This window comes from Mesoplodon bidens (assembly GCF_964165515.1).
Source record: "Mesoplodon bidens genome assembly, contig: HAP1_SCAFFOLD_664, whole genome shotgun sequence".
Lineage (NCBI taxonomy): Eukaryota > Metazoa > Chordata > Mammalia > Artiodactyla > Ziphiidae > Mesoplodon > Mesoplodon bidens.
In genome coordinates, this window is record NW_027671248.1 from 189,619 (window position 1) to 205,045 (window position 15,427).

A 15,427-nucleotide genomic window follows, 5' to 3' on the forward strand; every position below is an offset into this window, starting at 1 on the left:
TTCTCAATTTGCTTCTGTTCCTAAGCTCTTAAGGCTTTTTTTTTTTTAACAATTCAGAAAAAAACATTAAAAAAAAGACAAGGTTGGGCTTCCCTGGTGGGACAGTGGTTGAGAGTCCGCCTGCCGATGCAGGGGACACGGGTTCGTGCCGCGGTCCGGGAAGATCCCACGTGCCGCAGAGTGGCTGGGCCCATGAGCCATGGCCGCTGAGCCTGTGCGTCCGGAGCCTGTGCTCCGCAACGGGAGAGGCCACAACAGTGAGAGGCCCACGTACCGCAAAAAAAAAAAAAAAAAAGGCAAGGCTACTCGCAGATCTAACATGCTAAGCTTTAACTTAGTACGTTCTTAAGACTGATGTTTTCCAAGGAACAAACTTTCATGTTTCCTGTGCAATAATAAAGGTTTGTTATAAAAGTTAAGTACGAAAAGTGAAAAAAAATAAAAATAGTGGTATCTTCACAGTTGAGTTCTTAACATATTTTCTGATATATGTAAAAAGAGAAAAATTGGCAAAATGAGTACCAACATTTTTAAAAATAATAATTAAGCCTAAATCCCTAGATTTACCAATTTTATAAAATAAGAAAATAACATTTTATAAAATACAATTTTATGAAATATGATTTTATAAAATTTGTTTAGGTAAGTAACAAATGATTTGCCCAAAAAACAGATTTAGCAGGTGGAGTCCAGGGGGCACATTCTACAAAATAAGTTTATTGACACTGTAAAGGGTTACTAGCATAAAATTGTGGTGGGAATAAAAAGGGCAGTGACCTTCCTCCTGAAGTTTAGGAGTGATCCCTGATTTGAGAGATATCTGAGTTGAAGTGGTCATTGGAAACAAATGGTAGAGAGAAATCACAGAGAGCAGACTGTATCAATTCCAGCTTCTGGACTCAGAGAAGGAAGGAAGAGCTTCAGATTTCACTGCAGAGAATGAGGCTGAGAAACTTTAAAATCAGATGCTGTTTCCCAGATCCAGGGGGCCAGCTAATGCACAAAAATGCTTAAAGCCACATAGGTATGTCACCTTTATTTCCTAGAGAAGATGTTAGCATTTTCTAAATCCTCATCTACCATGCCTGGCATGCATTATTTTATAGCTTTCTGGAAGTTTCATCAGCACCACTTGTATATTTGTAGTACGATGTGTCTGTGGAGAGTACAGAATGCAGGTCCGGGGTGGGGGCAACGGACTCTTCTAGCTACCACAGTGAGTGGTGCCCCTGCAAACCTGAGTAAGGAAGACAACTTGCCTTTGGGTGGGTAGTGTTACAATCTGCATGTCTAGGGGCACAAATGTAAAGACCAACCCTGTTCTGGGAATGATTATAATTCTGACTGACCTCAAAGGGGTAATTATGAAACCCCTGGATCATCAGGATCTGGATGTTCCCTACTTTTTCCATGGTGTGATCATGACAGAAAGTGTGGCTGTAGATATCTGGGAACATTTCCAGAAATGTCCTCCTGTAGGAGTTAATTATAAAGTAAATGTGTATAAAACAGAAAATAATATTGAAACCTATCAAGGGGAGTAGATCTTAAGGGTTAATATTGTAGATGGACTACTTTGGAAAAACTCTTTTTCCCTCGGAGTATTAAAAAGTCATCGCATAATTGCCATCTCCACATTTTGTTCTAGAGTGCCTGGTTTATTGATACCAGTGTGAGACCTGTTTTAAATAAAAATCTATTTGTAAAAATCCAGATCTGTAATATGTTCTAAATATCATTAGAGTGTCTTTTAACTATAGATTAAAAATCACTTCATTTTCAACAAAATATTTTGATGTAAACATCAAATGTTTTGAAAACAAAGGGGATCTGTTTTTGTTGTTTTCTCTTTTATCTAATTTTTGTATCCATTTTGTCTGGGCATATTAAATGGTAAAAATATTTATAAGATTTTCAGTAGGTGAATCTTCTTAAAAAGAAAATACTGAAGGCCACAGAGTCTGGGAATATTAATATCTTTTTAATAGATTGATCCCCTTTGATTTCTTATTCTGGAGTAAAAGTACAAGTTTTTCCATGAAAATTAGACACACAAATCATCTGACACAATGTATGGCAGATGGAAAATGATTGATGGGAATTTTGCTTTAATGCACATTGCTCATTGTGATTTTGCCCAGCTTAATGAACTGTGAATTAATAATGAGGAGCAACACATTCAACGTATTATAGTAATAAAGTGCTTTTATGGACATTTTTCATGTTTCCAGACTTTCTTGGCCACCCTGAACAATTTTAACTCAAAGGATTAAAAAATAATCGCTTATTTAACTGTGTTAAAATAGTCAACTTTGAAAAGGATATTTTCCTGTGTGAACTTTTTCCTAATTGATTCCATTTGGTTCGGATCAGTAAAGTTACCTGAGTAAGCTGCACTATTAAAACAAAGTGATCTGATAGAGTATTAGATGACATACGTGACCACAGCCCATTGTTTTCTGATTCAACGACGTAAGGGAGTAAAGTGAAAAATTAATACTTATACATTTGTTAATTAGGAGAATAGAAAAACTAAATTTCTTGTAGAAATAAGCCCAGAGTCCTCGTGTCAGCCCCGCTCCTCTTAAAAGACCGCGACGCTGTAATACCAATGGATAATCTGGGAGACAACCAGCTGTCATTAAAATAGATTTTACCAAGGCAAGGACAATAGGTTGCTTATTAGCAGTGAGAAATCAGTAGTCTTTTAGAAGTGTACCCTTTGGAAAGTGTGAGATATATAATAAATGAAAGCCTTTCATTATTCATTGTTATAAGCCAAATGTAGATTAAATGTAGACTACCTTCAATTCAGATATTCAGGTATCCTTCCCTCAGTAATTTTATGAGGTAACATGTATAATGTCAAGCATAGGCTAAGTCATATATTTTATAATCCTTCAAAAATTTTTAAAGCAATGTGTTAACCCTATAATGAATATAAAATGGATCCTAACTGCATGTCTTAGAAAATGTGCATTTCATAGAATTATTTAAGAATGAAGCCTTAATAGCCCATCTTTTTAAGTATGTTAGCTGAACGTTATGATTGTGTAATATCATTTTAGGGCATTACCACATTTTAAGAAATAAAATAATATTCAGAAGCATAATTTTGCCAGAATGTAAAATTTAAAACCAGAAATTTGACTTGTGAAAAATCCTCACATGATTATTGGCCTGTTAAAAAATAAAGCAAACCCCACAAACCTGATGCAAGCTATTATGTGCAAAATAATGTGCTAGTTACACAGCCCTCTGGGAAGTGAATGTGAGTCCGGATGCTTCTTTCTTGGTTTATTTCATTCCTAGAGTACCTTTGTTGCAGGTTTTTCTTATGTTTCCAAAGGAAACAAGTAAGCCATCTCAAGTTTAAGTTTTGTCCTCAATAAAGTAAAAAATGTGCCAGATACCATTTGACTGGATGATAACTAAAACTGGACAAATATTTTCCCTCACTGGAGACTGACAGTGTTCTAGTTGTGCTTAAAATTTGTGATTCTCCTAAAAAAAAAGGGTACAAATGAAAACTTATGGTTACCAGGAGATAAGGGGGGAAGGATAAATTGGGAGATTGGGATTGACATATACACACTACTATATATAAAATAGATAATAATAACTTACTGTATAGCACAGGGAACTCTACTCAATACTCTGTAATGGCCTATATGGGAAAAGAATCTTTAAAAAAAGTGGACATATGTATATGTATAACTGGCTCACTTTGCTGTACACCTGAAACTAACACAAATTTGTAAATCAACTATACTCCAATAAAAATTTTTAAAAATAAAAAATAGAGTACTACATGCATTTCTAAGAAATAAACATTATTTTCTTCATTCTTCTAAAATAAATAAAAATAAAAAAATGTAATTTGTGATTTTCAAGCTAATGAACACCTAACAATGAAATTTGCAAATCTACATTTGGAATGTATAATTCTTTTGTTCAGAGGCAGTGACATTACAAAAGAACAAAACTTCTCAAACATTTCCCCATTTAGAGTAATGCTGACAGTGAGTGTCTGGTGGATCTCAGAGGGGCACAACTGATGATATATTTATCATGCTGCCAGTTTGCTAAGTGGTTTCCTATTCACTAAGAAAGACTTGTCAATGGATACTGAAGAATAGATGTGAGGTCTCTGTGAGGTCTTTGTGCCAAGTCTCTGTGTGTTGTCTCTGGGTGAGATCTCTGTGTGAAGTCTCTGTATGAGGTCCCTTTGGAAGGTATCTCTGGGAAATCTGTTAAATCTGTGCTAGGTTTCTGTCTGAGGGTCTGTGAAGCAACATGAGGTCCCTGTGTGAGGTCTCAGTATGTGATCTCTGAGAAAGGTGTTTGCGTGAGAAGTCTCTCTTGAGAGGTGTGTCTGTGAAGTCTTTGTGTATTGTCTCTGGGTCTCTCCATTTCTTTTTTTCTTTTGGTCTCTCAATTTCTTGTCTTACTGTACCTTATGGAAGATGGAGCAGCAAGAGAAGGGCAAAGGGACTTGCTTCTTTCTGTTTTCTTGCTGTTCCATCAGCATCACCTGTCTGTGGCACTCTCCCAGCAGGAGCCGAGAGGTCCAAGTCCAGCTTCCCCATATTCCCAGAACTCACTTCTGGGTGCCCCTGAGAGGACCCAGCAGCAGCCAGGCTCAGGTCCCAGCCCTGTCAACTCTTTCCTCTGGGTACCGACCTCTCCCACAAGTCCTGGCTCCACTCTCACTGCTGTGCCCATTCTGGAGGCTGCCTTGGGAATTGGGGCCCAGAGGTAGGGCCTGGCTCCAGGGAGAAACCAGGGGTGTGAGCAGTCCTGTGCTCACTCTGCCCCCTCCACCCCAGGTCACAGCATTTCCACGTGTTGAGGGGCCTGACAGGGATGGGGGATGGGGTCCATTTCTGTTGTCATCTGGATCAGGGGCATCAGCTGGAACAGAAATCTCCACACTGAGAAAGACACCACCTGGAGCTGTGTCCACCATGCGCCCTGCACATGGCAGAAAGCACCAAATCACTCTAGAGAAATTCTTCCTCATCTCCCTGCTTTTCCATATGGATGGGGGTCAGGAGACAAGAAAAGCTGTGCCAGAAGCAGATCAGTGGAACACTCCTGGATTGCACCCGGCCCCATCCACTTTGCACAGGTCACCTCCACACCACCACAAATCCTGTCTGATTGCTTCTTCACCTGCCAGGCTCTGGGGTGATCAAGGACTGGGAGACAGGCAAGGCTTACTACACAATCACAAGCCAGTCCCCACCTCTCCCCTGGAGCAGTCCTTGGGCCATGTGTTTATGTGAAGGTCACCAGACTAGGAGTCACATCCCAAGTTCCCTAGTCCTGGCTTTTACACCTATTGTTAAGTTATCCTTTCTAAAAGTCAAGAGGAGATGATGTGTAAGCTTATTAAATATAGTATTAAGAGATTAACCTTCCCTGATTTGCTTTACTTCTATAAGTTTGACTTTCTGTTTTGACCTAAAGGTGGTTTCTCTAGGTCTGTGATCTTAGAGTTGGAATAGGGTAGAGACCCTGGGGTGGGGCCATGATGAGCTACTGGACCCTTAACTTTTCCTCCCCTTTAGGCCTTTAGATGGTGGTTGTATGTCAGGGGGCTGCTCTTTCAGAACTGCACATTTATGGGAATCTGGTACCACTTTGCCTCCTTCCTTGGATCCAGTGATTTTTCTACACCTACATCCCACCCTAAATTCACAGTGTTTGACCATCAGGTAGTTACTACCCACAGTCACACCCCTATTCCATTCATCCAAAACTCCTTCTCTGGGGTTAACATAGAGTGGAAGGTAGGTGACCCATGAACATAGCCATTCATTTATATGGGACTGGACTCAACACAGCCCTCAGCAGCCTCCCTGATACTCCCCTCACCTACACACACACAGCTGGAAATGCCATCCTTGCTGCTGCTCTAAAGTATAGGAAAAACAGAGGTGGGGGAGGGTGATGCTGTACATTTTATTATGGCTAAGCTAAAAGGGGTTCATAGGGCATATCTCAATCCCAGCCTTCATCAGAGAGAGAAGGAACTCTTAAGAGCAGATGTTGTATATTCCCTACCAAGAGATCCAGGGGCAAGCTTTCTCCTGTTTCTGAACTCAGAGCCCATACTCTATTCCCCCCAAACTTCCATCCACTTGGCTCTGACACTTCCTGGAGACTGAATTGGAATCTCCAGCCCTATCGTGTAAACCTATCCACTACAGTTGCATAAAGTTCAAAGTAGCATAGAAGAAGGAGAAAGATTGGTTGAACCAGATCCTTGGGTGTGGGTTTCATAGGTTTTTCCCGTCTCATTGTTAGAGTAATTTTGGTTTGTGTAATGACAGTATTATAAGGTGCAATGAAGGGACACGAGACAAGGAGCAAGCTTGTGATGCTACTGTCCACCTCCCTCCATGCCCATCCCTTCTAGAAGACAAAGTGCACAGCACAGACAGCAGCCATTACACTATGCTTTTATTAGGAAAAAAAAAAATATATATATATACATGTATTGGGGAACACTAAATATCTTGGATGTGCTAATGAGAAAATCATTTTCTCTACATGGACTGAATTTTTACTTGGAGACATGTTTTCCTACTAAAGGGAAGACTAAAGAAGGATTTTACTGTCGACCAGGCAAGACACCTCCCCAAAGATGACAATGCCTTGGACAGTGTTGATGGCGGGCTGGGGCACCTGGAATCCTTGGCCCATACTGGCAGGTACTAACTAGAAACAAACCCTTCTTGGGGGGCAAGGATGGGAGGCACCTTAGGCCCAGCTGCTCATCTTCGAACCTTACACTTTTCAAACTATGTTGGTGTCTGACTTTCCTTTCCCTCATAGAACAACTCTGGCCCTTGGAGGTGGCTTTATGACTACAGGCTGTATAACCCATCATTCTCCCTTGCTCTGGGTAGGAGGTAAGCCTATGGTAGCAGAAACACCCACATACTGGGACTTGGAATTCCAGTTTGTGTTCATTTAACTTTGTGGCATGAAGTCCATGGTGAATTGCTCTTTTTTCTTCTAGGATCTGTCCAACAGCTGCCATGCGTGCCTGACCCTCAGCAGTCTCACTCTTCAAGATTGATCTGCTTTTGACTGATCCGTGACTCCGGGCAGTGGCTGATATGGGCTTTTTTTTTTGCAGAGCATCTCGACCATTGACTTTTTTCTTGGGGAAAATCCACTTTAAAAATAGCCTCATCCTTTTTCTGAAGAGGCTTTCTGGAGGGCTATGTTTCTTCTCTGGCATGCGCTGGAGACATCTGCTCCCAATAGAGTCCGTTATTCCCCTGACCTGGGCAGGGTGGCGCATACTTCCAGCTTGAGAGGTCCCTAATTCTTTAAACCTTTCTTCATGCTCTCCTGGTTTATGCCCCCTACAGTCCTCTCTTTTGTAAGTAGGGGCAATCATCTTGCTCTGGCTCTTCCATGAGTCTTGGAGTTTTGAAGTTTTGGGCTCCTGCTGCCCTAGGTTGCTCCTTTGGGCTTCCATAAGGCCACTTGGCTCCTGGGAAGCTAACCTGTCTCTGGTGGGGACTCTCTGGGGATGGCACTGAGGCACCTGAGAAGCCAAGTTGTCTGCAGCAGGGAACCTGTGTTTGGGAAAGTCCTGAAGCTGGTTGTCTGACTGTACCTTTACTTTGGAGTTAAACTCACTAGCAACCTCCATGTTAAGGCATGGCTCACCTGGATGTTGGAAAACAGACATTCTAGGTAGTAGGAAACTTTTACTGGCCCCTGGCACCTCTAAACTCCTCATATGTACATTTGTGGTTTGGGATTTTGTCAACACTTTGGTTTCCAAGATAACACGAGACTGTGGTTGAAGAGCAGGAGACTCCTTGGCCTCCACAGCCTCCCTGGCCTCTTCACCTCTCAAAGACTGGGATCCTAAGTTCACCTCCATCACTGTTACCCTATGGCAGGGGTCTCCTGAGGCCTGACCACCACTCTCCTCTCTTGGCTCATTCCTGACCATTGCTGAACTTGGACCTGGCTCTAGGCTGTCCCTCTTGACCCATTCCACAGTCTCACTCTTCCAGGTTCTGCCCACAAGGCTGAGTGTGAGGGACTGAGAAGGTGGCCTGCCCTCCTGTCCAGTCAGAGAAGCCTTTGAGGGCCCATGGCAGTCACCAGATGGAATCGCTCCCAGGGCACTCTGGATTTCCTTACACACAGTTGAGGGGACAAGGAGAGGCCTCTTCAGGGTAGGAACTGACTCTTCTGTTCTCACCTTCTCTCCTGAATGAGCCTGAGGAGGTTTCTCCAGGAACTCAGCAAACTGGACTGTTGAGTGGGACCCAGACACACAGGTAGCTGCAGGGGAAGAGGCAAACTGCAGAACGGTGGAGGGTTGGAACTTTTTCAACTTAAAGACATTTATGGCCTTGAGGACCTTGAGGGGTAGGGTCCACCTGTGCTTTACCCCAAACCGTATAATATGTGCTTCCAGCACCTCTCGAGTGTCTGGATCAAGGAAGGAAACCCTACAGGAGGTGTTCATGCAGGGTTCCCGACCCTTCAAGCAGTGTCTTCCACAGGCTCCAGCAGGCACTGCTTTGCACGCCTCACCAGGAGGGTCTTGACATGAGAGCTGATGAAAGTTGTCCTTGCCAGGAAGCCTCCCCAGGCAGCTGTAGGAGAGCAGATGGGGCCAGGATGGCTGGACAGGACAGGCAGGGGTGGGCACCTGCAGCCCAAGAACCCTCCTCTGCCCCCACACTGACTTCATAAAGCTCCTGCTCTCCCTCACTCTAGGGCCTTAGCCACGCCCTCCCATGGCTCCCCCTCCCAGGGCTGGGGTCACATTATAGGCTCTGGGAGGAAGGACGACCCAGGAGAGAAGGGGAAAGATTCTTTACCTTTGCAGAAGTGAAACCAGGTTGTGAGTCCCCTCCAGTTCTTCCAGGCAATCTCTGCAAGCTGGAAATCAGGAGACTGGGTCATGGTGGTGAAGGCAGAGGCCTAAGAGTCTTTCAGGAGGCTGAGTGCAATGGCCCTTTAAGGGAAATCTTTGGAGGATTAGACTCTGGAGCCCAAGTATCAGTGTCCAAGGCCACATGTCCCTGACAGTGATGGTAAGTCTCACTTGAAAAGGGTTTGTCCTTTGCAAAGTGCTTCCACGTTAATTAGGCTCAGGCTCTGTTTCCTGAGGAATAAGCTCTGCCACTGGCATCCTCAGAGACCGTGAAGCTGGGCCCTCAGGGTTAGGAGAGATGGAAGCTAACTCTCGGGGGCGCGCAGGGCTGAATGGCAAAGGCTTACCTTTCAAAGATCCACTTTTCTTCCTACTCCTGCTCCTCCCCTTCAGCTCTACTTGATGCTGAGAGAGAAGAAAAAATGAGGGGCGAACACCCAACTCTCACTGTCCTCTATCTAGGCAAGCTGTGTTCATGAACAACATGACTTTCTACATTTAACTAAAACTCTGTGGGTTTTCTTCCCCTTTTACTTATTTTTAAAGTGGATAACAATATTTTCAGTTTTTCTTCTTTGAAGCGTGCAAAGGTTTTTTTTTTTTTTTGCGGTACGCGGGCCTCTCACTGCTGTGGCCTCTCCCGTTGCGGAGCACAGGCTCCGGACGCATAGGCCCAACGGCCATGGCTCACAGACCCAGCCGCTCCGTGGCACGTGGGATCTTCCCGGACCGGGGCACGAACCCGCGTCCCCTGCATTGGCAGGGGGACTCTCAACCACTGCACCACCAGGGAAGCCCAAGAAGGATTTTTTAAGTTTTAATCACCATAGATTTCTTCTGTCACTGTTCCTCTGATCAAGAAACACACACATTCTCAGACCTAAATGTCCACGTGAGCTTTGTCAGATAGGATTCTGCTTCCCAAGGCCAGACCTCCACTCCAGCCTCTTCTCTCAGGCTCTCAGGGGCTCAGCCCCAACACAGAGGAAGGTCTCACTTGTGACACCCGCTGTGGGTAGGTGGCTGGTGAACCAGGGCTCAGGGGTCAGCCTTCCTGCAGAGATTGAACTCTTAGTAATCCAGTCCTTGACCATTATTAGTCACTGCATTTGGGACTTGCCCTGGAGCCCTCTACCATACCTGAACTCCTGGTCTACGATCTTAGGCTAGAAATCCTCATGCCCACTCTAACCCCTCTCTGGCCTGGCTTTTCCCTAGAAGGATGATGTTCTATACTTTTCTGAGAGTTCCCATCTCAGGAGTCTCTCTAGGTGGTTTAGAAAAGTGGAAACAAGAATAAGAAAAAAAGAGATAATCTCTGCTGGGATTAAGCCAAAGGTTTCTTACCTTCCTGATGTTTCTATGTTTCCTAGGTGGTGCTAAGAATGGATTACTCTGGAAGCAGGGGAGTAACATTAGGAAGAGCACCAGTCCACACAGGAACCCAAGGATGATATTAATCACCCAGGAAGTTGGGCTGCATCTCAGCCAGATAGCAACAATGTTTTTCGAAGAAAAGAGATTCTCCATCTTCTGAATTGCATTGCTGCCCTCAGGCAACAGAGCACTGGGAGTTCACTTGATGGCAGAACCCCAGGCCTGCATCACAGAGCTGTGGCCTTGTCACAAAGGGCTCCTGAGTGTGGGGGAGGGGCAATAAGAGAAACAGGCTGAATCACTGCCCCGCCTTCCCATCCAGACCCACAGACACCTGCACCCTCCTGGGGCTTCCAGATCCCTCCTTCCAACTACTCTCATCCTGTCAGAGAGACCTTAGCCAATTTTCTGTTCATTGCATCTGGAACCTGGTTCCTTCATCCATTAGAGACCTTTACTTGAGGCCCACCAATTTGATAACTCTTGAACATCTTAAGCTGACCCTGGAAGACTGGCTGTTTCACAGACATTTTTACTCAGGATTTCCTTTGTCCTCAGCTCCAACTTTCCCACATCATGTTTGTGTCTTGTGTAAACCCAGGGATAGAACTTGAATTTCTTTTACACTTATTTAGTTTTGTGAATTGTGAATAGTGTATGTTTTGCCTCATTTTCTATCAGAGGGAACTACACACAAAAATTAAAATAATTTATTTTTCAAAATTCATAAGTATGAAAGAATGATAAATAGTTATGTAATAGGGAAGAACAAATCTGACTCCACATTAGATCTTCTTTACTTTAATCTTTATGCTTTGTTGCCGGAGCTAACTCTGTCCATCCCTGTGACCCAGGCTGGCTCTGCACTTTTTGGAAAACAATGTTGCCTATAGCCTGAAATATACAGGATAGCCTATTGCTAAGGCTCTGACTTTTAAGAGCCCATTCATGGAGATAAAAAGTTGCAGAACAGAGAATAATAATTGTTTTGTTGGAGGTTTACAGGAACACGTGACCTGACCAGGATCTGACCCATCTGGCCAGCTGCTAGAACAAAGGATCCAACACCAAGATATTTGCAACAATTAGCCATGCCCCTCCCTCACCTTGCCTTTAAAAAGGCTTTGCTGAAAGCCTTCAGGAAGTTTGGGGTTTTTCCTGGGCATGAGCCACGTGTCTTCTTGCATGGCACTGTGTAAACCTTTCTCTGCTCCAAATTCTGATGTTTCAGTATTTAGCCTCACTGTGCATCAGGCACACAGACTTGCATCTGGTAACAGTTAAACCTTCAAATGATGTTTTTGTAAGTTTATAGTGTTTATAATTCTGGAGTTAGTAAATCTTTAAACTGCACAAAAACTTTTGGGACACACTGCAAACACGCACACACACACGTACTCATTTTCCTTAACCAATCTAGTACTTTCAAATCCAATAATCCATAATTTTCTACTTAAAAAAAAATCTTTCATATGTTGTCTCAACCCAACTTCTTAGTTTGCAACGATAAGACAGTCCCCACTCTCCAGATAAATTTTGAAATATGTGGTCTTAATCCATTAAGGCTGCTATAACAATATACCATAGACTGGGTAGATTAAAAACAACAGACATTTATTATTACAGTTCTGGAGGCTGGGAAGCCCAAGATCAAGTCACCAGTATGGCCACCTCGTAGTGAGAGCTCTCTTCCTGGTTCACAGCTGGAGCCTTCTCTCTGTATCCTCATATGATGGGAGGAGGCTAGAGATATCTCTGGAGTCTCTTTTATAAGGCACTAATCCCATTCATGAAAGCTCATAAGCACTTTTGCATGGCCCCGCCTCCTATCTTTAAGAGGTAGGATTTCAACATGTAAATTTTGAGAGAACATTAACATTCAGACGTGCACTCATTCTATACCCGGAAGCTAGGAATGGGTTAGGGGAGCCAAGGTCCTGACCCTAACGGGCTGTAGGGTGAAGAGTAGGACTAGGAGTCAAACCCTTGGGGCTGAGCCAGGTCTTGAGCAGCCTCTTCAGATATTCCTAGTGTGTTATGTATGTATTCTCTTTTCTGAGTGTGCCTTGCCTTTCCTGCCCCATCCTCCCAGGCCCCTGAAGCTTCAAGTCCAGCCTGAACCATATAGAAAGGGAGCTTTGAGTCTTACACAAAATTCCCTTATGACACCACTTTCTATCCCTTAGCAGTAACACAAGATTCACTGAAGGATTCACATGGTAAATATGTCTTAATGCCCCATGAGGGCTTTACAATAATGTGTATTCTCTGCTTCTTGGTCATAATTTTATACAGTTTTAGTGGGAACGTGAGCATGTGAGTTTATTTGGCTATATTGCCATGAATGTGCACTTTCACAAACATATCTCCTACATCTACTATTTTTCCTACAGTCTTTTCCTCCCATATGATATTCTCACCTTAATTCAACCTTTTATCAAAATTTAGACTTAGGTCTGTCACCATGTGGACATGCTTTGTAACAAAATAGCTTCAACCGAGGAGGTCAGTGGAAGGCCTGGACCAGCTATCTTGGTTCCATGATAGTAAGCAAAGGATCGCAAACTACCATGTTAAGCTTAAGCACAAAGCAAAGTTTATTTAAGCATAGGTACACTCTCAGAGAGGGAGAGAGAGGAGAGAGAAAGAGCAGGCTGTTTCTGAGAACAGGCTATTTCAGCGAAGTGAAGCAGGCCCAAAGCAAAGTATATCGAAGCAAAGGTACACTCTCAGGGTGGGGGGGGATGGGTGTACTGTTTCTGCAAATTGAAAGCACATTCCTAGAAAGGCTTACGAGTGCTTTTAAGGAGCATTTTGCAGAGAGGTGGGGGTGAGTGACAAGGATCATTATTTGATTGACAGTCCTGAGCTATGTAACAAGCTTTCTGCTGCACATGCTCTCATCCTTGAATCCCCAAGAGATTCCTACTGGGTGGGGTGAGGGGCAAAACCACATGTAATTTATTGTAATTATGGTATAATGAGTTTGGATTTACTGTAGGTTATGCGCCTGTCTGGTCTGGGCATGCACAGCCTGGAGAAGTCCCCTGGTGTTGCTGTGCCTCTCTTTATCAGGATAAGCTGCCCACCACCCGACCATAGTTTCTCCCGTTCTGGGTGGAGTCAAGGGAGGGTCCCCAGGTGGCTGCGTGTGACTCAATTTCTTCTTGTCTTTCCCACCACTGTCACCTCCTTGCTGCTAACGTCTCACTAACTACCTAACAGGTCTTCTTTGCATTCATATTTGCTCTCTAAATTTTCTCTATGACTTTATTTTCAATATGTTTTGTTTGATGGGGTTTTTTTTTGAAATTTAAAAATCTTATGATAACATTTATCTTGATTTATTTAATTATTGTTCTACTGTTATTGATTTCTGCCATCTTATTTTATGCTTTATTTTCTACATTTTCTTTAGTGTTTCTTTTTTCCCCTTCTTTGGCATCTTCCATTTTACAGGTCAAGGGTACTTATGTTTGTTTGACATTTGGGAATTTTTAATATTGTAATGGTTTTATGTCTTGAATTATGTTAATTTTCTCCTCAATTTCTTACCCGTGGATGAAAAATATTCCCTGCCATATCCGTAGACAAAGGATGTTGCAGTCATCAAGTCAGACGTCAAAGCAGGAACCCTCAACTGAGCACCTTGAGGGGATTCGGGATGGAGAAAAACAGGGTACTGATTCTAGAGTTAAGGTGCATCTCAAAGGAATGATTTCACGGAGCCCAGATTCTTTCATCTTCTCATACATAGAAAAGTGCTAAAGTCCTTAACTTGAGATGTCTAGTTTTCTTTAATTAATAGTAATCTTTTGATGTTCTGACTACCTGGTTTTGGTTGACTCCTCCCTTAGGTCTTCTGAGCAGTTCCTCAGAGTGATCTGACGGGCTGTGTTCTGGGCTTAAGTCCTCAGAAAATCTGCCAAATAAAACATAATCCTCCTTTTGGGTTGTGCATATTTTTCAGTCAGCAGTCTTGGCAACCAATGAAGGGGCCCAGAGCAGACTTTTCTTCTTTGCCTGAACTCTATGAGGATCCAGAGTCCTGGCGCCAGCAGAGGCTTCTTGGGCCTGTCCGCTTTCTCAGAGTGTCCAGACGAATTTGGGTGAGTATCTCCTGGTTCTTGGATCTCCAGTTTTGGTTGATGATCCTAAGTTTTATTCAGTGGTGTTAAACTCTTCTCTTGAGTAGTAGGTTATCCTTGAAACTTGGTTTCAAGAAGAAGTACCTGGGTCACCCTCAGTGAAAGACACTGGGAAGATTTTTACTCAGTTTAAACACTGAGAGCTTATCCTCAGTAGAAAAACACTGGGAAGACTTTTGCTCAAGTGGGTTAGCCTCACTTAAAAGACACTGGGAAGATCTTGCCCAGTTTAGACACTGTGTGGTTTATCCTCAGTTGAAAGACTGGGGAGACTTTGCTCAGGTGAAAGACACTGAGTAAAGTTGGACTGGGTAATTAGGTGGAAGACTAACCTGTCTTCCTTGAATTGGCTACTTTAATAGAGTTTGTCAAAATAAAAGTGATCTTCACAAATTGAACTCAGAATGGGGAACTTAGCTTTCAATACAAAAGAAAAAGGAACAACAGATTTCCAGCCTCCAACGGATATCCTGGCCAGGTTTATGTACATACAAAATTTACATTTACAAGTGCTTACTTACTTGGGACTTAAAGAAAATCTTGCCCTAAAAATGACTAAGATAGGACTCTTTTATTGCATATGCAGTTAAGTTAGAAAAAGCTGGCTTGATAAAAACATCTTTTCAGAATTCTGACTTCAAAAAAACAAAAGGCTTTCTAGGGGAAACTTGCATTTCTCTTCCTGTGTCTTTGAAATGTAAGTGTTCTGATATTCTTCAGAGTGTGTGTGTGTGTGTGTGTGTGTGTGTGTGTTTTGAGAACTTGGTCACTACCATCCAAAAGTACTTATATGGTGTACATTTGGCAGCCAGTCAAATAGACTGGGATTCTGAGCAGTCTTTTGTCTGACTGTACGACTCTCAGGGGCTTTTTGCCATCTTAACCTTCATTGTGTCAGCCTGTACAACAAAGACCATTACTTTCTTAAACTACTTTTGGGAGTAAACTTTCTGGATCTTATTTAGACAGCATCCTTTAC

At 43.0% G+C, this 15,427-nt stretch overlaps 1 protein-coding gene and 1 long non-coding RNA gene across 2 annotated transcripts in view; one reads left to right on the plus strand and one right to left on the minus strand.

The window, feature by feature from the left end:
- LOC308611666 overlaps positions 1–14,666 on the plus strand; it is a 29,652-nt gene extending 14,986 nt beyond the window's left edge. Inside the window, exon 3 of the long non-coding RNA XR_014014998.1 lies at positions 14,271–14,666. This is a non-coding gene — a long non-coding RNA (uncharacterized lncRNA). The remainder of the gene's footprint in view (positions 1–14,270) is intronic.
- LOC308611667 (spermatogenesis-associated protein 31A6-like) lies at positions 1,613–10,940 on the minus strand (the record flags this gene model as incomplete). The annotated part of the gene is made up of 5 exons (XM_081260370.1): positions 10,271–10,940; positions 9,271–9,328; positions 8,868–8,928; positions 6,663–8,639; positions 1,613–1,679 (listed from the first exon to the last, which is right to left on the minus strand). Exons 1-5 carry the CDS (start codon positions 10,451–10,453, stop codon positions 1,613–1,615), a joined length of 2,346 nt encoding a protein of 781 aa, XP_081116496.1. The 5' UTR covers positions 10,454–10,940.
- Positions 14,667–15,427: the final 761 nt, after the last annotated feature.